The sequence below is a fragment of the Etheostoma spectabile genome, chromosome 9 (genome assembly GCF_008692095.1).
Source record: "Etheostoma spectabile isolate EspeVRDwgs_2016 chromosome 9, UIUC_Espe_1.0, whole genome shotgun sequence".
In the NCBI taxonomy this organism is placed as follows: Eukaryota; Metazoa; Chordata; class Actinopteri; order Perciformes; family Percidae; genus Etheostoma; species Etheostoma spectabile.
Genome location: NC_045741.1, coordinates 32,796,878 through 32,819,776, shown reverse-complemented (window position 1 = coordinate 32,819,776; position 22,899 = coordinate 32,796,878). Strand labels below are relative to the sequence as shown.

Genomic DNA, 22,899 nt, shown 5'->3' with positions numbered 1-22,899 from the left:
TCAAGTTGGACCTATGGTGCTAACATTTTATAATAGGCTACTTAAACATTACTCAAATTTTAAAAAAAGGCATACATAAAACTTCTTGGGAATTCTTGAAATTGCTGCCTCTCTTTGCATTGATGTTTCCTTTTCGTTCTGATACAGACCCATTAGCAGTTACTGTTTACTTTTCTTGTTAACTGGGAAATGTGATGCAAAAATATGTATAAGCTGCGTTTTGCCATTCCTCCTCTACTGTAACTTATGTCACTCAGGGCTGAGCACCAGAACACCACCCCCCCAACATACACACACGTTAGTTTAGAAACCTGCCTTTTATTTCATTTGTTTTAATGTCTATTTATTGGTATTTTAGACAGCAAACGTATTGCATACAAACGAATTTATAGAAAAAAAATACAAAAACTTAACATACACAGACACAAACACAATATCTCCTGTAAGAGATACAACAAAAATATTTTATTAATTTTAAGGTATTTTGTAAAAGTAAGTGCTGTAGTATAACTAGCAGGAGACAAGTTATAATTGTGGTAAGTTTGAAGACACTACCTAATTTAATCATTAAATTAATAAATATGTTTGTTGTATCTCTTTTTGGTGTTGTAATTTGTAGACGTCCCTAAGCACTCATGCTGTCCGGTATCAACAGCAGCAAAGAGCAAAAGCCATCAGGCAAGTGTTACTTAAATAAACTCCTGGTGTTCTTACAAACTTCCCTATCCATTGTTTAATGAGTACATAACCTATTTGTACTACTATAGAAGTTTGGTGTCATTTCAGGCATTATTAGTGGGGTGATTTAAGAGACACAGTTGGTTCTATTAGTGCCTGCACTAAGCTAATCAGCTGATAATGCTAACTCCCCCATTGTTAGACCCAGGTGAAAGAAGCTTCAGGGGGGTTGTTTGGCTCAAGGTTGTGGTGCAAAGGACCCTAGGTTGAAATTACTCTGAACCATCACTTTAACATAAAAACATCCGCAAAATGGCGTTTGTTAAACCCACCGGAGTCCATGTAAAAAAACACAAATTTTAGCATCAGAATTACTATTATATTATAGTATTGTTTTTTTTTAAATAGATTCTGGTGGGTTTAAGGCTAGCGTCTTCAGAGCTGTTTCTGGTTAAACAGAAAGGTTCACATGGGCATTCATTTTAATAATTTTTGCGTCTACGCACAAAACGTTCAGGGTTAAGTCCTGACACAATTTCCTGGCAACACTGATGCCCCTTACCATAGTAACTCACTGCTACATCTTTCACAGCAAGTGAAAAACTCTGTGCTGCTGCCAGAGGAGCTGCTGACTGAGTTTACTCTCAGCAAGACAGTTGCCAAGTTGGCAACACTGTGTTAGTCCGACATCAGGGACTGAGCAAAGGGACGGGGGCTCGTCCAAGGCGGGCGCAGGTGACTCAGTGGGTGGGCCAGGACCTACAATTGCCACCAGGCCAGAAACATAAAAGCGCACTAGAGTGTTCAGAGTTAAATAGAAGAAAACGTTATCTTGCTCTTTGGCAGTTATATCAACAACTCGAGTCCAAAAAATTCTACCGTATTCAATATCAAGAGGCTTCAGAGAGCCAAAGTCCGGATGGCACCGCTGTGCTAGCTGATGTTCCTCTTCTTCTGCAACAGGGCTTCTGGAAAATAAGAAACATAAGTGCACGAGTGACTAATCCATTTCAAAAGCTATAGATCCTATCACAGCACTTAAGAGTGGAACTTTGTAATTAAGTTGCTCATTAGACTTACGCATTGACTTGGCCATCTCTGAGATGTTACATAATGTGAGCCTTGTACATATTACTTACAGTGTAATGCTAAGGGAAATATGTCTTCAAATAATATACAAGCTTTAAACTATAGATATGTTAGCTGATTTTGGGCTTAGATTTGTTATTCTTAGAGGATATTGTTTGAGTGGGCAAATTGCTAACAAGGCGTATGTTAGTTGCGCCTAAAATCTATGCTGGATAAAAAGCTTTGTTGAGTGCTGTTAGGTTTTACTATGCTTTTCAAACCAGCATTTGTGTCGTACAGTTTGTGTTCCCGTCCTGTTTAAACCATCATCGCCGCCCAATGTGCAGATGCTACACATGCTGACCAACACTGACAACACAGACAGCTGCAGAAATCTCCTGGGGTCAAATAGCACTTGAAGCCTTGGCTTCGTGAGAGTGCACCACAGATGTAACCACGTATTGGAGTTAAATTCTTCTCTTCTGAGTGTAGGCAGTAAGGCTTCTTTTAGGGGAATGCTGCACATATTCAGCTTGACATGCACAACAGGGGCATATTTTGAGGCAGATGTTGCGCTCAATAATTCACATATTTATTCAGAGGCAGCACACAAAGAGGCGTCATGAAAATGTTCAGCTTGTGCCTTCTTGGAGTATAAATGAATAAGTGAATTATCAAGGAAAGTTCTTATTCACCAGAGATGGCAAATGTACTCACTTCCCGTACTCAAGTAGAAGTATAGATACTTGTGGGAAAAAATACTCTGGTAAAAGTAGAAGTACTGATTTGACTTCTTTAATCAAGTAAAAGTAACAAAGTACAGGCTTGGAAATTTACGTGAAGTATGACAGTAAAAGTAGCCTTGCTAATGACAACCATTATTTATGCAAAGCTACCTAGTCCACACACATGTTCCTAGAGTGCATGCTGAAAAACTTCAGTGGACATGGAAAAAAAAAAGCTCTTTACATGCTGTAGGCTACATTTTAAATGACTGTCTGTCAATAGGCTTAAAACTTCACATATTTGATTTTTATAGTTAATAAGTTTCTGGCTGAGTAACAAGATATGAATTCAGTGGTGATTCTGTGAGAATTCACAGATCCAGTTTCTCTTTTTTAATCTTCTCCTTAACATTTAAAGGAATCTGCATGTATGTGCGTGTGCTCAAATATGGCTTCTGGAAAGATAATAAAAGATAAAATATGAATTACTAAAGAGACATTAATTAAGAATTTCCCCATATTTGGAAGTTATGCAGCACATTGGCCAGGAGTCATTCTTGTTGCCTATCTCAAACATCTCTCTCAGATAAGTCAGAGAATGATGTGATTGTCTTGCTGCTTGTCTGCCAAATCTCTGGGATCTCCGTTAAATTCATTTTCAATCATGTCGCCATTCATACTACTATGTGCTAACGTTAGCACCATCGAGCCAAAATGACTTGCTGCGAATGAATGCTGCCAAATCTGTCGAGTCATCTTGTAGTGGTGCGTCAAGAGCAACGCATATTCCCATCCAAATAGATTGAATTTGGTATTGATGACGCAAAAAATAATAACGGTAACTCCACTGAAATTATTAGAAACTAAAGTAATGAGACCATTTTGTAAAATGTAAGGAGAAGAAAGTACCGATATTCATGTTAAAAATGTAAAGAGTAAAAGTAAAAAACTAAAATAAATAGCAAAGTAAAAATATATGGTAAATCTACTTGAGTACGGTAACAAAGTATTTGTACTTCGTTACTTCCTGTCTCGGCATATATGCCTACACTGCCACGGCCATATTGCCTGATTGAGATTGATGGTTAGATGCTGTCCACGTTTTGGCTGTTTTTTTTCTGGCCAAGGTATTTAACTATTTCCTTAAAATTAAAGTGTTCTTTCTCCAGTAACCGGAAACACATTTGGGGACGTCATAACATTATGTACAACACCCTGCTAAGCACATTTCTGCTTAGGTCAAACTTAACTTTGAGAATACCAAACTCTTATTTCTTCCTGCTAGATAAACCAACAACACACAATCTGGTGGCGGTGATTTCAACAGGGTGCACTGGATGATGTTCTCGACTTTTAGTTTAGCAAAAACACATGCCTCATGACATCCATGAAATGTATTCTATATCTAATATCAACGATTAGAGTCTAATGAATAATCCATCCTTGCATTCCTAGGATTTACGTTCAAACTGGATCATTCCACACATGGCAATTTACATCCAACAACAGTGAGAATGTGTTGTCTGTACTGGAACAATCTGTCACAGGAGCCTTGTGATGAAAAAAATAGGTAAACAAATCTTACACAAAGCCCATCTGTGCACCCATGGGTGTGGTGGTCTTACAGGGAGGTGTGTTCAGGTGTATCCTGGGCGTATTGTGCAGTAAGTGATCAACAAAAACCTGCTCTAACTGCGCATTAGTAAAATGTGCCTAGGCTTGTGCACAGCACGCGCAACACAATGCTTGTTACACACACAGAGACGCACAGCAGCACACAAACATGCAAAAGATTACAATAAAATTTACAATGTGAAATAGTATTGCAACGTGTCTGTTTGTGCGTTTTCACTTACTGCACAAGCAGATCATTTTCCTCTCCTGAAAACGCCTGACTTTTAAAGGAAACTGAGATGACACTCTGTTGGGTTTGTTACATGTTACGCCCAAAACACACCTATGGTTAACAAAGTACAACCATTTTGAACCACGTGCCTGGCTCACGGACCTTTTTTTACTAGCAAAAGTGGATTTGTACATGCCATAAACACACCTGCGCCAGGCGCTTCAGGCCGTGCGCTTAGATCGTTAAATTAGCGCCCATAATGTTAAACTTTTTATTAATAATAAACATTATCTTTGAGAGCTATAGTTGCCATATCCACAATATTTTCCTAACCATACCATAGTTGTCATGTGCAGATATTGCAGACAGTGAGACTTTTAAAAACATTGCCGTTTGACATAAACCAAAAATATTTTGTGACGATAGGTGCACACAACATGCACAGAAATACTAATGAGACCACCCTTGACTTATCTCCATTATGTTGGTCTGTTGAAAATATGTTAAAAACTCTCATGCTCAATCCCTCTTTATTTTAGCTTTTGAGAAGAATATGTAACTTCATTAAATATTCTATTCCAAATCAAGGCTGGAATTAATATCATTTTATTGACAGACTGCTTTTACCCAAACACGTAAATGTTCAGGTGACAGTTCGGACTGACATGCATCCGAAACCGAACAGACCAGTCAAAACCCAGGTGTTAAAAATGAATTAAGGTCCCATGGCATGAAGATTTCACTTTATGAGGTTTTTTAACATTAATATGAGTTCCCCCAGCCTGCCTATGGTCACCTAGAGGCTAGAAATGGCAATAGGTCCGGAGCCTCCTTCGGTGTGGTCTTCGGGCTCCTTTGTTGCCACCACCGGTGTCTAGATTCCTTTGGGGGGGGTCTAATGGTTCTCTACCCCTATATATAGATATAAGCCTACAAAAGATTCATATAGCGATGGAGTCTAATCGTCAAAGACGTTGTACATTTTATTGAGCTGTACAATAAACCTTGTTTGCATATCTGCAAATATGAGCTTTACAATAAACCTTTTTTGCATATCTGCAAACTCTCCTGATTGAGTAATCCTTGTGTCGTCCTTTGGGTCCCAGAGACCTGTAGAAGCGTGTTTTTCTGCTACCGTGGCTTCAGCCTCCGGGGTCCCAGAGACCCATCTTCCACTCAAACGCGTATCCCAATAGCCTCATCTCATCCTCCAGGGTCCCTGGGACCCGATGGACGAGGCGAGAGTAGTGGAACATACATATAATTGCATACAAATAAACAAGGGTCTCTAAGACCCGAAGGGCGAGTCCATGACGGTAGTTGACATGAAAGGAAAAAGGCCCCGGGGACCCCAAACCACAACGCCAGGCTAATACAAAAAACGTAAATAAACTTAACAAGTCCCCGTGACTCAAAGGACAACACAAGGGCTAGAGTCAGTACTCGCTCCGAAGCTAATCACTCTCTCACTTCTCTCTCTACCACACACGCCCCACACGCACACACACACATGCCGGCTTTACGCACACACAGCAAAAGTATAAACACCAGGTCACTTACGTAGGTTACAGCGAAAGCTCTGCATGGAGCCTCCGCAGAAGCATAAAACGGCCTTATAGTGAAGCATAACATTCAGGGTTTCTTCTTAAACATCAAACTCAAAGTCTGACATCAACAAAGAGAAAAACAGAGACTGAATTCTAAGTATGAAAACATTTCTTGAATGTAACGAGTAACGGAGACGCTGGGGGGAAATTCATTGGAGTAAAAGTATACATTTTACTTATGAAATGTGAAGTAAAAGTGAGTAAAAGTTTCCGATAATATAAAAAACAAAGTAATTGTACTTTTTTACACTGGTTTTGCATGTGCAATGTGTGTAACATAAAATCAACACTACAGATTATAGGCCTATGCACAACAAATTAATACATACATCATTGTTGGTTTCATCAGGGAGACTATAAACTTTAACAAACCATGCTGGCATTGTCAGATACTGCTTGATTTCCAGACTACACTAAGTAGAAAGTAAATTTTTGATCCTTGTGTTCTACTTAATTTGACTCCATGAAAAAAATTCCTCTACAAAAGCAGCGGCGCGACTTTAAAGTCACAATGAGGTGATTTTTTTTTGGTACATAAAGTAAGGTGACCAGATTTCCCAGACAAAATCCGGGGACATTTTCAGCTCAGAAGCGTAAACACCTCCGGAAAAGGTCATGTTTTTATCTTTGTAAAACTTAAAACGGGTACACTGCCACAGGGGCATCACTAGACCTAGAGCTGCACTTGGGCACGAGCCCCCCAAAAGGGGTCCCCGGGCACGTTACTTCTTGTTGACGTTCAAAGTATTTTCAAAACGAAACGAGACTAGCTTTCCCCTCCCTCTTCCTCATCCCTTCTATGCTTACGTGCACTAACCCTCGCCCAACCCCACCCCCAAATCCTTCTTGTCGGTTATTGGCTGGAATGCTGGAACAATGTTCGTGTATATGCTTCGTGGTGCAGGTTGGCACAGTGTCCAACCTGCGCCAACACCATGGCCACCAACAAAACTCAGCAAAGATTGTTCTTTCCCGGGCTTTAACTTCTGGATATTCGACAGCGTTGCCATAACGGACCGAATGGCATCGCTCGCTTCTTTGTCCGCCGCCATTAGTATAGAACTCACCAAAGGTTGCCAAACCTCAACTCATCGTTCTCAGCCACTCCCCCTGTTTGCTGATTGGACCGCCAATTATTTGGCCAGAGAAAACCTGCGAATATACCCCAAACCCAGACAATGTGCTGAAGGAAAATGAAAATTGAGTGAAAGTACGTAGGAGGGCGTAGACAGTCTATTAATCTGGTGCACTTTTAAAGAAATTCAGAGTTTGGACTTAATTATTCTTATCTATGAATGGAAACATTTGTCCTGTCGCCTGAACTATTTTGCACTTCAGAAATTTAACCATGATCACACAGGTGGAATCATTTTTCTTCATATTTTTGCAATGATGTCACTAGGAAGCATACCAGTAGAAATATATATTTATATTTGTAAGTTGGATATATGTATTATAGATAAAATAAATAAAAGTTTGTGGGATTGTCTGGAGATACACTGGCTAACCAATTTACAAAAATGTCTGTGCTAACATAAATAGTTTACATGAGAATACATTATAATTTTGGAGACCATGTAGAAATTTTGTTTCAATTTTAAAACCAGATTACGCTGGAACCGCTTGTTGTACTGATGCATGCGTTGAGTGAAGAGTTTGTGAGATATTTCTAAGAGAGTAATGGGTGTGCGGAGATTTATGCATAATGTAAATATGATAACATTTCATGTAGGCCACATTCTCATTAAGGGCTAAGCCCCCCCCCCCCCCCCCCCCCCCCAAAGGTCTGATCCTGGAATCACACCTGCTGCTACTTCATACACCTCAGAGGGGAATGTTGTAATGTTTACTGAAATACATCTATCTGCTTTTGCTTTATTGCTTCAGGCTTTTTTCTGCAACAGCTCATTGAGTATCGGATATAATCAAAATTAGCCCAGTATTAAATGAGATCGCTGTAGTCAGCAGCGGCGAAACAAGTTACAATGTAAGTTAATTGCATTGTCCAGCTTGTATTTACGTTCATAAAAGTGCTTGTTTTGGTACTGACCGACTCAAGTGTCTGACAACATTATGGAAAGGATTTCTAAGGAGCTCAATCTTTCTTGTAAAGATTAAGATCCTTTTTAAAACATAAAAAAGGCCACAAAATTGTGTTTGCCAAACTAACCAGACTTCATGTAATAATCAGTAATTTTAGCATCATAAAAAACATTCTAAAACATCTCTGAGCTCTGAGCAGCGCTTGCTCTGGCTCTCTTGAGCCTGCATGTGGAGGGTGCACGGCTATGCGTTTGGTCAATGTTTTCTTTCTTTCATTCCAATTTCGGGTCCGTCAGTCACAGTGAAAACCGGGGACAGAACAAGCAGACAGTCACCAAAACCGGGGACGTCTGGTCACCCTAACATAAAGTATACTAAGGTGACAATGAGGTAGTTTTTGGGTGTGGACAGGACTTTGTGTCAGCACCTGGGACACCGTGTGTGTGTGTGTGTGTGCGTGCGTGCGTGCGTGCGTGCGTGCGTGCGTGCGTGCGTGTATTTGACAGCAGAACAAAATGTCCTGGCAGCTTTGCGGCCTTGAGAGCAGTTACTGTTGTTCGCTGTCAAAAGCTTGACAGGTCACTCCACTCTAAGAATAAAATATAACAGAGTAGAATATAACTTGAAAAGTGAAGAGAAAAATGGTAAACTTATGTTTCATTTTGGCTTGTATTAGGATTATTGTGGTGCCACAAAAAACTTAATAAAAGGATTATGTGTGGTGTCATGTATTGGCAATATTATATATGTATATATATTAGACCCATTTTACTCCCCATAAATCTCATATCAGCCCCTCTAAAAATTATAATAATAAAAGCTTTTATGTAAAAAATGTATTATTTATTTTTAAATCAATTTCAGTGCTTCAAGTTAGAGTTTGCGAACAATGTTTGTGACAGAGGACAAACAATTACACGTTCAAAGGGCTTGAAACAGGTTTACTATCCTGTGTGGCTGTCGCCAATGCTACACACCTGTAACCCACTTTTCCAAGGTACTATATCCGTGTTCCATTCTCATTAGGGTGCTAAGCGCCCCCCCAAGTCTGAGCCTAGAATCGCCCGTGGTGTCATGTTTGACAGTTTCTTCTTCTCTGTTTCCCCTCAGATCACCAGTTTTCTGTCCGAAGCCCAATTTTCTGCCGAGTCACCAGAGAACCTGGATCCGCTTTTCAAGTTCCATGAGACCATTGCAAAGGTAGGACCACAACAATTAATCCCGCTTCTGCCAATACAACCTCTAAATGTATGTGTCACAGTGGCTGTCATGTCTCCCAAATGACACAGCACCTGAACAGTGTCAAGAGTCCAATGCAGTCCTAGTGTTATCCAATTGCGTGCAGTGAGAATGCACGCTTGGTGCTGCTCCTAGAGATTGGCGACTTTCATTACTCCATGCCAGACCCTTTTCTTTTTGGATTAGGGTCTGGATTTCACTTATGTAGTATTTTTTTAGAAATTGGTGCCTTCTAGGCCGATAAAGCCAGAAAATTTGTTTTTGGCTCATGTGGGTTGAGGACACCAACTACTCTACTACTACTACTACTACCTTCACTACTCTGAGTCCATTTGCTTACCGGTTACAGACACAGACAAATAGTGAGGCATTCAACTCAAGTCAAATGTGTTTTATTGTCATTTCAACCATATACACGAAACAACATTTCACCGTGGCTATATATAAATATATATATATATATATATATATATATATATATATACAGAGGTGTAGTGGTAAAAAAAGAGGTGGGTAAACTATAAATTCTGCGATCAGGTGACCACGACGCGATCACCGATAAGGGGGGCCACGGTCTACCGGTGCACCCTGATGACATTGCTATAGGCAATTTATCACTGGTTGTTCCTCATAGGTCACACAATCAGTATTCAGTTCATACATTAATCAAAGTTCTTGTTAAAAAGACTCAAGAAGGAATTATATGGTTGAAATCTATAAATTTTAACTAAATGACAAAACAGAGACAACAAAAATATGTGCAAAATATTCACATATAACAAGCTGGAATCAAAGACCTTTTTACTTTGTCTTAACAAAAATTACTCAAACCAACTAATTGATTAACAAAATAGTTGGTGAATACAGTTTTTTCCAATTGCTAACACCAATAAAATGACATGCATAGAACAATTATTTAAACTGACACACAGAGCAAAACCTCTTCTCAAGTCCCAAAAGTCTACACATATTTAATGCTTCACACACATTTTGCAAGACACACAATCTGACATAAAGTCACATGTTTACCATTTTCAAACCCATCATCATTAACTACATGGAGATAGTATGGACATGACTGACGAATCTTTGACTTTGCCGCTTCCTGCTTGATGTTTTATGCCCTGAACTTTGACTTCCAGGCAGCGCTGCGACCGGGTTTTCAAGGCACCCAACCATTGCCCAATCCTAGTACATTACAGGTAGCGCTGCCTGGAAGGCAACGCTGGGGGCTCACAGCCCCAAACACCGCAAGAGATTAGTCACACTGACAGTAATGCAGCGCAATATGATGGACTTCGTCTTAGGTTTAACAACCTATGAAACTAATAATGAACAATATGAAACTAAAACGACATAAGCTTAATTTAGAATGGCTTTGGGACAATAGGCTATTCAGAGGGTGGTAAACGCACTTTGGAGGTGGCTAAACGCCATTTCCGAATATTGAGGTGCATAAACGCGTTTACGTGCGTTTAGCCTCCACTACATCACTGTATAAAATATATGTATATATATATATATATATATCTATATATATATATATAATATATATATAGATATATATATATATATATATTATATATAGGTACCCCATGCTAGTAACGGGTGGACCCCCTTTTGCCCTTTAGAACTGCCTCAATTCTTCGTGGCATAGATTCAACAAGGTGCTGGAAGCATTCATCAGGGAGTTTGGTCCATATTGACATGATGGCATCACACAGTTGCCGCAGATTTTTGGGCTGCACATCCATGATGCGAATCTCCCCTTCCACCACATCCCAAAGATGCTCTATTGGATTGAGATCTGGTGACTGTGGAGGCCATTTGAGTACAGCGAACTCATTGTCATGTTCAAGAAACCAGTCTGTGATGATTCCAGCTTTATGACATGGCGCATTATCCTGCTGAAAGTAGCCATCAGAAGTTGGGGACATTATGGTCATAAAGGGATGGACATGGTCAGCAACAATACTCAGGTAGGCTGTGGCGTTGCAACGATGCTCAATTGGTACCAAGGGGCCCAAAAAGTGCCAAGAAATATTCCCCACACCATGACACCACCACCACCAGCCTGAACCGTTGATACAAGGCAGGATGGATCCATGCTTTCATGTTGTAGACGCCAAATTCTGACCCTACCATCCGACTGTCGCAGCAGAAATCGAGACTCATCAGACCAGGCAACGTTTTCCAATCTTCTATTGTCCAATTTCGATGAGCTTGGTGCAAATTGTAGTCTCAGTTTCCTGTTCTTAGCTGAAAGGAGTGGCACCCGATGTGGTCTTCTGCTGCTGTAGCCCATCTGCCTCAAAGTTCGACGTACTGTGCGTTCAAGATGCTCTTCTGCCCACCTTGGTTGTAACGGGTGGTTATTTGAGTCACTGTTGCCCTTCTATCAGCTCGAACCAGTCTGCCATTCTCCTCTGACCTCTGGCATCAACAAGGCATTTCCGCCCACAGAACTGCCGCTCACTGGATGTTTTTTCTTTTTCGGACCATTCTCTTTAAACCCTAGAGATGGTTGTGCGTGAAAATCCCAGTAGATTAGCAGTTTCTGAAATACTCAGACCAGCCCTTCTGGCACCAACAATCATGCCACGTTCAAAGTCACTCAAATCACCTTTCTTCCCATACTGATGCTCGGTTTGAACTGCAGGAGATTCTCTTGACCATGTCTACATGCCTAATGCACTGAGTTGCCGCCATGTGATTGGCTGCTTAGAATTAAGTGTTAACGAGCGTTGGACAGGTGTACCTAATAAGTGGCCGGTGAGTGTATATATATGTGTGTGTATGTATTATAACTACATTATATAAAAACAACATACGAAACAGGCTACATTTAACGCACACACATTATAGGCTCCGTAAAGTTCAGCTAACGCATTGATAGTGTTAGCGCTTGGTGGGATGTAAATACTGAGTATAAACACAGCCGGGAATTTGTGTGGAATATAGAATGGTCGGCAAACTCCACCCGCGGTCTGCAGTAGTTGGATAAAAGCACCCATTTCTGCACCAGTCCGTGTCCGTGTTAACACCTCCATTAGTCTTACCCGCCAGAGCAGCATGTTGGAAGTATATTATTCAACTTTTGTTTTTGTTAAAGGATGAAAAGAAAAACTCAATACCTATCAATACTATTGATTTGCAATACTAGAATCAGAATACTGTTAAAATAAATTAAAATGGCCGGACATAATCGGAAGAAAAGCATATCGCCCCAGCCCTGCTGAGCATAGTCTTCCCTTTTCTTCTGTTGCCATACAAGTTAGAACTATCTTTCCTCTACAATGACTTCTTATAAAAAAAAAAAGTCTGATAAAACACACACTGCTTACACAAGCTTTTGCTAATTTCTGATTTTTATCTCAGCTAACAGTGTGGATATTTTAAAATAACCCTGACTGTTAGGAGGAACACTCACATTGCTTAAAGATGCCACTAGCTCACCACAGCTATTGCCACTGTGGGATAGCTGTCACAGTTTACAAACTGCACAAGGCACAGTGACATTTCCATTATCTTTTATGGAAGCTCAGCTCTAAATGAGCACACTTTATTTCGGTATGTCCTTTCCCACCTTGGCACCTCATATGTGTGAAAGTACACAAAGTTTCCAAGTACCACTCTGGCAGGAGAACTGCACAGCCCAAACTAACAAACTTAGCAAAGGATGTTAGTTTGTACTTAACGCCATCTCCAAATGCACAAAGGAAACTTTAGTCGGTAAACAGAGAGTGTAGGAAAAGACAGAAGCAGTTTAATTTGAGCGAGAAGGACTTGTAGGAGAGAGGACAAAGTGTTTGCACAAAAGAAACTTTTCTTCTGGTGAACAGGGTGCCATCTGTGTATTTAGACTCCCGCGGCATTCAGTCTGTAGCGTATGCGACGAGTCATTTGGAGGCATAGGCCCACCTGCTGGCAACAGAAAAAGTGTGGTTAAGAAAGGAATATAGTGCTCACTTAATTAATGTATGAAGTTGCTAAGCAACACTGTGGTTGTTGTGTGTTGTCTTCACCTATGTTATATACAAACAAGATATAATAGTACCACAAATTGAGATTAGACTCAAATACCAGGGAATAAAACCCGGTGAAAAGAAATGAAACATAATGAACGCAATTATAGAAAAAAAACTTGGCTGCATCTTTAACCTTCTAACACGGTTCCGGACAAAAATGACCGATTTACACATTCCCCATACCATAAATGTGGCATTTCTTTTTTGTCAGATTGCCTCAATACCTTGTGATAGCCTTCACAAAATGCATTTGAACAAATGCAATTTATTGTGACTACTTTATTTGAATATTGAGTGATTCATTCAACTTAGTCACATTTTTATTGTTTACAGTAACAAATGACCGCCATAGGAAATGAATGGGAAAGAGTATAAATTTCATCCAGGAGATACACACACTCCTACAACTTTCCTGTGCGTGTGTGCCCATTCTACACATGACTCATACTTTCCACAAGGGAGCTTAGAGTAAATTATGGGAGCCCAGTGTTTTCTTGAACTAATGTACTTCTCCCCAATGTAAACCACACATGCCAAACAAATCAATCTTGTGTACATTATTGGACCCCATCTCTTTCACATTCTCCTTCTACTACCTCTCTTCACATGTCCTTCCTTCACACCTTTCCCAAAGCAATTTAGTGTAAATCATGGGAACCCACTTCTTTCCCGTGCTTATGCGCCCCTCCCCCATGAGGAGAACATTCCAAATCAAACAATATACCAATATCTACTTCTTTCTCATGCTATATGTCCCTCCCTTCATGTGAACAACATCATATCTACTGACAGACACTATATAAGCAATTTTCATGTTTATTTGCCCTCATTTTACTCTGCAAAAACATGAAGAGGCGATGGACAGTGATAGAGGCTCGGGACTATATTCCAGAGATGATGACGAAAAAAAATAGAAACAGAGCCGGAACAAGAGGGGATGTCTCAGAAGAAGAAGACTTAAAACCCAGATATTGATCCAGAGAATTCTACAGATGAGGAAGAGGACCAAGAGGAAGAAGCAGCTGAGGAGACATACCACTCTACGAATGGTCTACTTTGGTCTTCATTATCCTGAGAGAGAGTAGGCCGAGCAACAGTTGAAAATATTCTAGGATGACGCGATGTGCTATGTCTTATGTTGATGACATCATGTCGTGCTTTGGACTCTTTTTGTCGTAGTCTAGTGAACAGACTATACTGGACATAAGCAACTTGGAGGGGAGGCATGTGTTTAGGGACAGGTGAGAAATCTTGAGCCGTGAAGACTTCCAAACCGACTTTGGCTTGTTGATTCTGGCAGGGGTACACACACAGACACACACAGACACACACACACACACACACATACATACATAAGGATGTTGTAGATGTCAATGTTCTAATAAGGTTCTTTTTTACAATAAATGTTAGAAATATGTTATTAATATTGTTATTGGTATTTATGTTAAAGTAGGAGCAGTTAAAACTGCCGGGTCAAAATCAAGCTGTTTTTGGTCAAACAGAATGGTTTTAAAGGTCTATCTCTGAAGGGAGGCTCTGATCTCTTCTCTTATTTGCCCTGTGCTCTTCCAACTCGTCTTCTTGTTGGCATCCTTTGTGCAAAGTAGGGTTTAATCTCGAGAAACGGGATTCCCGGGAAAGGTTATGATGGGAAATGGGATAAGAAATAGAATAGAATACGCAAGGAGTGTGAGTCTAATGTTGTCATTTGGTAATGTCGATGCGGGCGGCTTTGCTGTGATGTAGCTACAGTGATAAAGGCTCACTCCATTCATTAAGCAGCAGTAGAAAAGACATGCTTCCAGCGGAATTTCCTCCGGCACGAACAAACCCGGTAGTGGAACATTGTGGATACAGACTAGACAAAACTGGACCTGAATACATAATTTACATGTCTGTTAAAGATTATATTTTGGGGGCATTTTTAGGCCTTTATTTCTATAGGACAGAGGAGGAGTGACATGCAGCAAAGGAACGGAGGTCGGAATCAAACTAACGGCCGCTGTGTCCAGGAGTAAACATCTGTATATGGGTGCCCGCTCTACCACGTGAGCTAACCAGGTGCCCACATGTCTTTTAAAACTTTGATCACCATCAAATAAAACACCCAGGTTTTTAGCGTGTGGTCTGAAAGGTGATTGAGATTTTGTGTAGCAACAGTGGTATGGTGTGGGGGGGGGCTCTGTTTTGTTCCCATTTAGCTGAAGAAAATTATGAACCAACCAATGTTTGATTCCTTGGGGAAAGTTTTTTTAGTTGGGTTACGTCTACGGCCTGATTATGGAAATTTAGAGGGACGTAAGTCTGAGTAGTGAGCGTGATTGATTTGGGTCACTTAGCATGCTTGCCAGGTGGTGGATTGAATCAGTGATTAATTAAGGTAGATGTAACCTTTTTTTTCATCAGCAGCTTCTTCTCCGCTGCAGTTGCTAATTTGACATCTGTCTTTTGTTCCATTCACAGTCACATAGTTTATCAGCACTTTTTCATGGGCCTTTTTGTTTTTAGTCTCATGGATGGATGCACGGATGCAACTTCAAATGTAGCAAAGAACTATTCTTGCAGGATTTTCCTCAAAAACAATGTATAGATCCATACATTGGTACATTGCTACTATTAGTGCTTCAGTTCAGGCTGTTTTGATGAACCAAATATTCATATAGCTAAAAAAGTTAAGCACTGTTTAACTTCTCATGTATTCCATGTATTTTTTGCTGTGTGCTGCTGTATAAGAACGCAGTGGGTGGCGTAGGGAGGAGGTCGGAGTGGACGGGTGGGTCACAAAACACAGGACCTGTAAGACAGGGAGTTAATTTTCCCCGCAAGTACGCTTTGCAGGGAAAACATAAGACCTACACCTAGGAAATGCGTGTTCCTTGGGAGTGTTTTATTCCAAACAACGATATTTTTCCTTAACGTAACTAGCGTTGTCGTTGCACAACACTCACTTTTTGTTGTCTAAACTTAACTGTCATTTTTGCCGAAAAGGCAGCCTGCAGTGCTCTGTACCCAGCTCAAAGTCACCTTTTCTCAGGTTAACTAAATTACAAACTACCGCTGATACGAGGGAGCACCATGTGGAGAACCGTAGCTGTTGTTGAGCCTCTGTAGCAGCTTAGAACAACTAGCAACTGCCGCTCTGCATCATGGAGCTTGTAGCCAGCCACTGTAGCTGGTGTTACATAACCATCCGGCAGTCACCTAGTTTCATAAGCTAGCATATGAATTGGTGGCCATAAATTATCATACAATATCATACGGACTCGTTTATGAGACCAAGGGTGAGGAGGTAGCCCCATACACAGAGCAGCGAGGCACTTGGTTGGAGTGTGTGTGTGTGTTTGTGCTTAGCATTGAAAACACACGAGTGTATAAGCGTAGATACATGCCTGATCCCACGCCTGGCCATTCATACCGGACGCCTATTTCTATGCCACAAAGCCATCCTTCTCCTCTTGGCTCCCCCCAAGAGACAGAATGATTAGGGTATATTGTGGTAATTGTAGCCTATATGTGGCTCTGTGGGTGTGTGGGTTTGTGTGTGTGTCACTCTCTCTGTCCTTCCGTCGGCCTCTCTCTCAAAATCCCCATGAACCTAGGTGTTTTATTTTGAAATGTTTTATTTTTGTAACGCATCTGGCTGCACTGTGGTTTTCCTGTATGTGATTACCTGCCTTGCTCGACACATGCGATCGCGTCTCACGCAAGAATGAATGTTTTATTCATTCAATTCACAGCTTTGCTGCTGCCTCTCCTAATTCACTCTCTAGCTCACTCGACCACCGCTGCTCTCTCTCTCTCTCTGTGGCTTGTTGAGCAGAAAGGAGGGGCCAAGTTTTGTTTACAAACAGTTAGTGATACTTATAACATATTTTACCTTTTAAGTAAAAAGTTGACTTGAACTCAGACTTCAGAAAATCATTTGGTGGTTGTGTTGTCATTTTATTAAGGAAAATCTTGTCTACTCATAGTTTTTTATTGTGTCATAGCTCTGTGCCTGTGTGTGTGTGTGTGTGTGTGTGTGTGTGTGTGTGTGTGTGTGTGTGTGTGTGTGTGTGTGTGTGTTTTTCTTTGTTTCAAGAGGCTAAGGTGATGCCTACTTAACATTTCCTGCAGCAGCTTCTCAGTGAAAGCCTTCAAACAAGACAACGAGTGCTGGTGCCACCTGAACAGCTAAACGGGAATTGATCTCATCATTTCCTTACCTGCATACCTTTACAGAGTTGATTTAAAAAAAACGTTTGAGTTCTGCATTGTTTGTATCCATCGGCAAAACGTGTATGCAACTACGTGTACCTGCAACTGCGTGCACATCTTCTTGTGTGCCTGCACGATAACAAAGAAAAGCGAGATCCACTCGTAAAAGTATTGCTTCATAGCACTACTGGTGGTCATAAGCTAAAACATAGATACCACACACACACACACACACACGCGCGCGCACACACACACACACACACACACACACACACACACAGGATTGTGTCATGTGGTGCTGTGTGTGGCCTCGGTCTTAAGAGGGTGACAGTACAAAAGGGTGACAGTTTTTGTGCATGTTTGCGTGCGTGTGTGTGTGTGTGTGTGTGTGTGTGTGTGTGTGTGGGTGCACGTGTGTGCGGCGTTATTGTCCACTGTGCAGGCGACCTTCACGTCCATCCCATCCCTGCTGGATGGTGATTGCTTGGCTGAAAGGCTGCTGGTTGGCAGCTCATTTTTCTCTCTTGATGTTCTTATTTTTTTATTCGACACCTCCTCTATCTTAGCAATGACCTCTACACAATGACATCAAAAAATTAGGACAGATCATTCTTGTGACTTAACACGCACATGTACAGTATGTCCAAACTGTGGCATGCGGCATATCACGCTCATCTTTACCATCCATGGGCATGGACTGGAGGAGCTTCTGTAGGTTAATAACACTAATGATATTTTTGGACTCAGGACACTGATAAGGGAACAATCAAGGTCATTGTTGAAAGAAACCATAGATGATTTCAGTGATAAACGGGAAACTAAGGTTCAGGTAGACCTGTAAAGACCTTGACTTTGTGGCTTTATAAAAATATCAATTGATTTCCTCCTTCGCTCCCAACAGACAACAGGCTTTATTCCTACGGCTGTCAGTTTTGTTGGGGTCCATTTCAGTACAAGTCAAGAATTGTAATGCAAGAACACCTCACATAGTGGAATTGAACAAATGTATGTTTTATATTTGATGAATAAAATGGTCCCAGCACTAACCTTATAACCTTAAATAAATCTTGATTACATAAAGTGTGGCAACCATTCCTGGACTGTTATAACAATGTCTATACTTACATGATGTAATAGTTTCTTGTTTGTTCTGAAGAAACCAATACAAATAGTTGAATAATAATAATAAAATTAATCTTAAAACTACAATCCATCCGATGCAGCTTCCTACACTTGCTGGGTCCGTAGGGAGCTGGGTTGGGAACCGGAGGGTCGCTGGTTCAAGTCCACATACTGACCAAAGTATGGTAGTGGACTGGTAGCTGGAGAGGTGTCAGTTCACCTCCTTGCTCAAGGTGCTCTTGAGCAAGGCACCGGACCCCCAACTGCTCGGGGCGCCTTTCCATGGGCAGCCCCCCCACTCTGACATCTTTCCATTTGTGCATGTATAGGTACTGAGCAATGTGTGTAATAACAACAGATTGTAAATTTTAATTTCCCCTTGTGGGATTAATAAAGTATACATTATTATCATATCATTATTATTATTCCAGCAGTGCTACAACATTCAACCCCTTTGCAGACATCATAAACACTGAACTGGCTTCCGTAGAAGCCTATAAAAATCTACTGTTTCATAGCACTTCAACTGAGAAATAAAATGGAATTCATATATGAGTGGTTTATACAAACCAGAGGACTAAGTAGAATGCACTTATTTTGGTAAAGTTCAACATGATACTGTAAGGTAGTTTTTTAAAATGGGTGCATTTGGCATGAGTCACTTGGTCTTCACATTTACTGCATTGGGCGTCAGGCAGTGCATGTCCCCCATTTATTTTGAATGGGGGTAGTTCTTTCAGGCTCTGGAGGTTAGGGATGCAGGAGGAAGAAGTTAAGACAAGTGAGAAACAACTTTGGAGAAACGTAACCCAACGTTGCCTGACAGTAAAGTAGAAGCAGAGGGTCCGTAGCATAACTCTGTGCTGCTGCTGTTGTTTTGTGCAAAAACTGTTAAGTTGTGGGTAGTTTCATAGGTCTGGACGTTAACGTTTGGATCCAATTTCCCTTTTTGAATGCCACCTGCTGGCATGGAGAACTTTTTTCTTCTGACGCAGGCACATAATGTACTTGATAAAAGGCCATCTTTGTATTCACATACAATTAGAAGATTGCAATTTGCAAAAAAGACAATCTGCCAGTTGTCCTTTTTTCAGTTTTAAGCCATCTGCTTGGTGTGTCAGGGCCTTTGAGGCGGCCTCTAGCTCACCCACTAAGAGTGTTCGCCCCATGTTGGCTGAGTCCTGCAGGTTTTGATTCTGACCTGCTGCTCAGTGTCATCCCCCATCTCTAGCCCCCTTTCCGATCTACTATCACTATAAGAAAGGGAGGGAAAAAAATTCTAACTGACGCGCCAGATGGTTAATACGGAACCATCTGAGAAGCCGTCATTAGAAACTGTTTGGAAAAGGGAAGGCACATCTAAAAGAAGTACTTGGTAGGTGGTTGGATCAATCTGGATCAATCTGTCTTTAACATTAGCCATTGTTGTTTTGGACAGCCACGGCCATGGCGTCCCACACACCTGAACCATGGCCGTACATGCCAGTAGTGCCTCACCGGACGTTGATTGGTTCGGTCCGCTGCTTGTTCAAACACAAAGGCATTACTTGAAGCCTGACATGGTGCATATTTGTGTAATACCTGTATGTGATCCCATTACTTCTTGATCTGGTGAACCCGTGAGAATCCAGCTGCTGTGCAACGCAACCAAGTTTCAGCTTGTTTCAGGAAGAATTCCTCCTCAAGCTTTCCAACACACTGGACAAGGTTCTCTCATCCTCAGGAATTACAACGAAAACACACCGGGCACATAACCGTCGCCCATAGCACGCAGCACAGCATTTTATTTTGGCGGCCATGTTATCCAATTTGGTTCGTTTGGGCCCCCCTTGCGCAGCGGGGTTTTGCCGTTTTCCATTCTTTTTGGGATCGAGCGACGTGTCAAAACAGGAGGTAATCCCAATAAGGAAAAACCCCCGTGCAGGGGATTTACAAAAAAGAAACATTCAAAATAAAACACCCAGGTTATGGTGAATTTTTATTTCACAACGAGACCGCGTCAGGACAGGAGAGAGAGACTGACGAAGGGACAAGAGGGGGACACACAAGGTACAGTTACCACAGTTTTTTCCCATCTCTGTTTCTCTATCAAGAAGAGAGAGGAGAGAGAGAGAAAGAGAGAGAGAGGAGGAGAGAGAGGGAAACAAAGGGGAAGGCCCGTTCGGATGTATTATGCAACGGGTATTCCCTGCACGCCCGAGGGGTTTTTTGCTTGAACAGTGAGCAAAATGCCTTTGTAAATATTTTTTGGGTTTCCCTTTTGCGCCTTTCATGAAAATTTTTTTTTGACACAACACCAGCATAAAACTTTTTCTTGCTGTTCCTGCTACATATGCGATTATTTCTTAATTTGTGCTTAAAGGTAAGGCTAAGTTGGCCGTTATTCTGATTGATTAGATCTCTAGTCAGGCAGAAGTTCGGAGGAGCTATGCTTTTAATGATAGGTAACCAAGCATGATGTGGTTATAAGAATGATAAACAAGTAAGTTGTCCTTAATGGTTGCAACAAAACAGGAGTACACACCGACAAAGTCCCGAGAAAAGTCAAGCAGGCCAAAGAAGGTAAAGCACCTGTGAGGGTGGATTTTTACTCTGTAAGGCCTGTGTGTTTTGACAGTGTCTGTATCATAACCGTGAATAATAAGAATACAGTAATAATAAGTAATAAAAGAATACAAGTAATAATAAGAACACAACTGCATACATCGTTACATTAGCCAGCTATAATGTCAGTATTGTACATTGCCATTTTTATCATACTACCTGAAGCGTCTGATTACTTTGAGATGTGCCCTGTCATCAATGTGAAGGCTTTAAAAACAATTGCCTGTATACGTCTGTGAGGAATGTTGCAGCCATGGTGGGCAGAGGAGAAATAGGGTTGTCGTTTGGCCTTAATCATCACATCCTTGGAGATGAGGCAAAGTGCCAGATGTTATTTGTGCTGCTTGTAAAATGATTGGAAAAGAGAGAGAGTGGGGGCTAGAGAGTGAGGCACAGAATGACAGTTACATAAAAACACAAGGCCGAGGGTACACTGACACTACATGTCATGATGAAGGGCAAATGAGAGGTGGCAGAGATGTTATTTTACATGTTAAATATTCAGATGAGGAGGGGGTGTGACCTCTTTTGTGGATTGTGCGTGTGTGTATACATTCGGAAATGTCAGGCAGTCTCACTACTAATCAGCAACATTTCTATCTGGGGGAGACATGGAGAGAAAAGAAAACACACACATCCATAGTGTTGCTCCATGCACTAAGGTACTTATGTCATATGTGTATGTCATTTATGTACCTCATAAAGATTTGAATAGGATGGAAAGGGGAAAAAATTCAAACAGACACAGGATAAAGTGCATTTTGGTTGTTCTATTTGTGGGTATTTCCATTATTTATTTATAAGGACAATGTATACTAATCAACATTTCTGTGGCGTGCCAGTGTTAGCCAGCTGGCGTATTTTCAACCGCAGTTCATTGATGATTTGAAGCCGGTGAGGTCACCAAACCGGTGCCTTGTGTCTGAAATATTGTCACTTATTTTTGCTTTACAAATGGTTGTCTTTCAAACACGTATGGAGCTAGATTTGGGTCTTTATTACATGCGAGAAAATTAAATGATCTGAGAGAAAAAGTCATCACACTGATAGCAAAAAAAAGCATTTTATGAGAAAATATTTGAGAGAAAAGGTTTTCAAATTGCAAGGTTTTAAAATTATTTCTGAGAAAAGAATTATCTCTCAAAATACTTTTTTGAACTCTCAAACATATGTTTTTTGCTATCAGTGTGAAAACAAATTCTTTAAAAAAAAAATGTGTTCGGTTTGAAGTCGGCAGCGAAGCTTTCTAGTAATATTTCCACGCTGGCCGAGCCCCACTGATGACGGTCCGTCACTAAAAAGTTATTAAAAGGTATTTGTTTAGAAGTGGGCTTGTTGCTTGTAAGCTATATGGAGGTGACAATGGTGTAACAATTCAGATGGACTCCCAAGACAAGACGGTGCTCACCCGACTGGCCAATAGGAACGTGGCCCCGCCCGCGACAGTATTTCCACAGCAGGAGAAAAATCCTGAGACGAGAGCAAAAAATTGCATCGAGAGCAAAGACATTTTTTCACACTGATAACAAAACGTATATATATTTGAGAGTTTAAAAAAGTATTTTGAGAGAGAAATTTTTTTCTCAGAAACAATTTTAAAAATTTTAAATTAAATATTGAAACACTTTTAGTCTCAAATATCATACTTTTTTGCTATTGGTATGAAAACCTTTAAAATGCTGTCATAAAATGCTTTTTTGCTATCTGTGTGATTATTTTTTCTCTCAGATCATTTATTTTCT

The 22,899-nt window shown here is 40.8% G+C and overlaps 1 protein-coding gene across 1 annotated transcript in view; it reads left to right on the top strand.

Moving 5' to 3' along the window:
* Positions 1 to 22,899, top strand: part of LOC116695372 (inactive N-acetylated-alpha-linked acidic dipeptidase-like protein 2) — a 483,781-nt gene that overhangs the window by 358,880 nt on the left and 102,002 nt on the right. Inside the window, exon 12 of the mRNA XM_032525593.1 lies at positions 9,078 to 9,167. Coding sequence (XP_032381484.1) covers positions 9,078 to 9,167 — 90 coding nt within the window. The remainder of the gene's footprint in view (positions 1 to 9,077; positions 9,168 to 22,899) is intronic.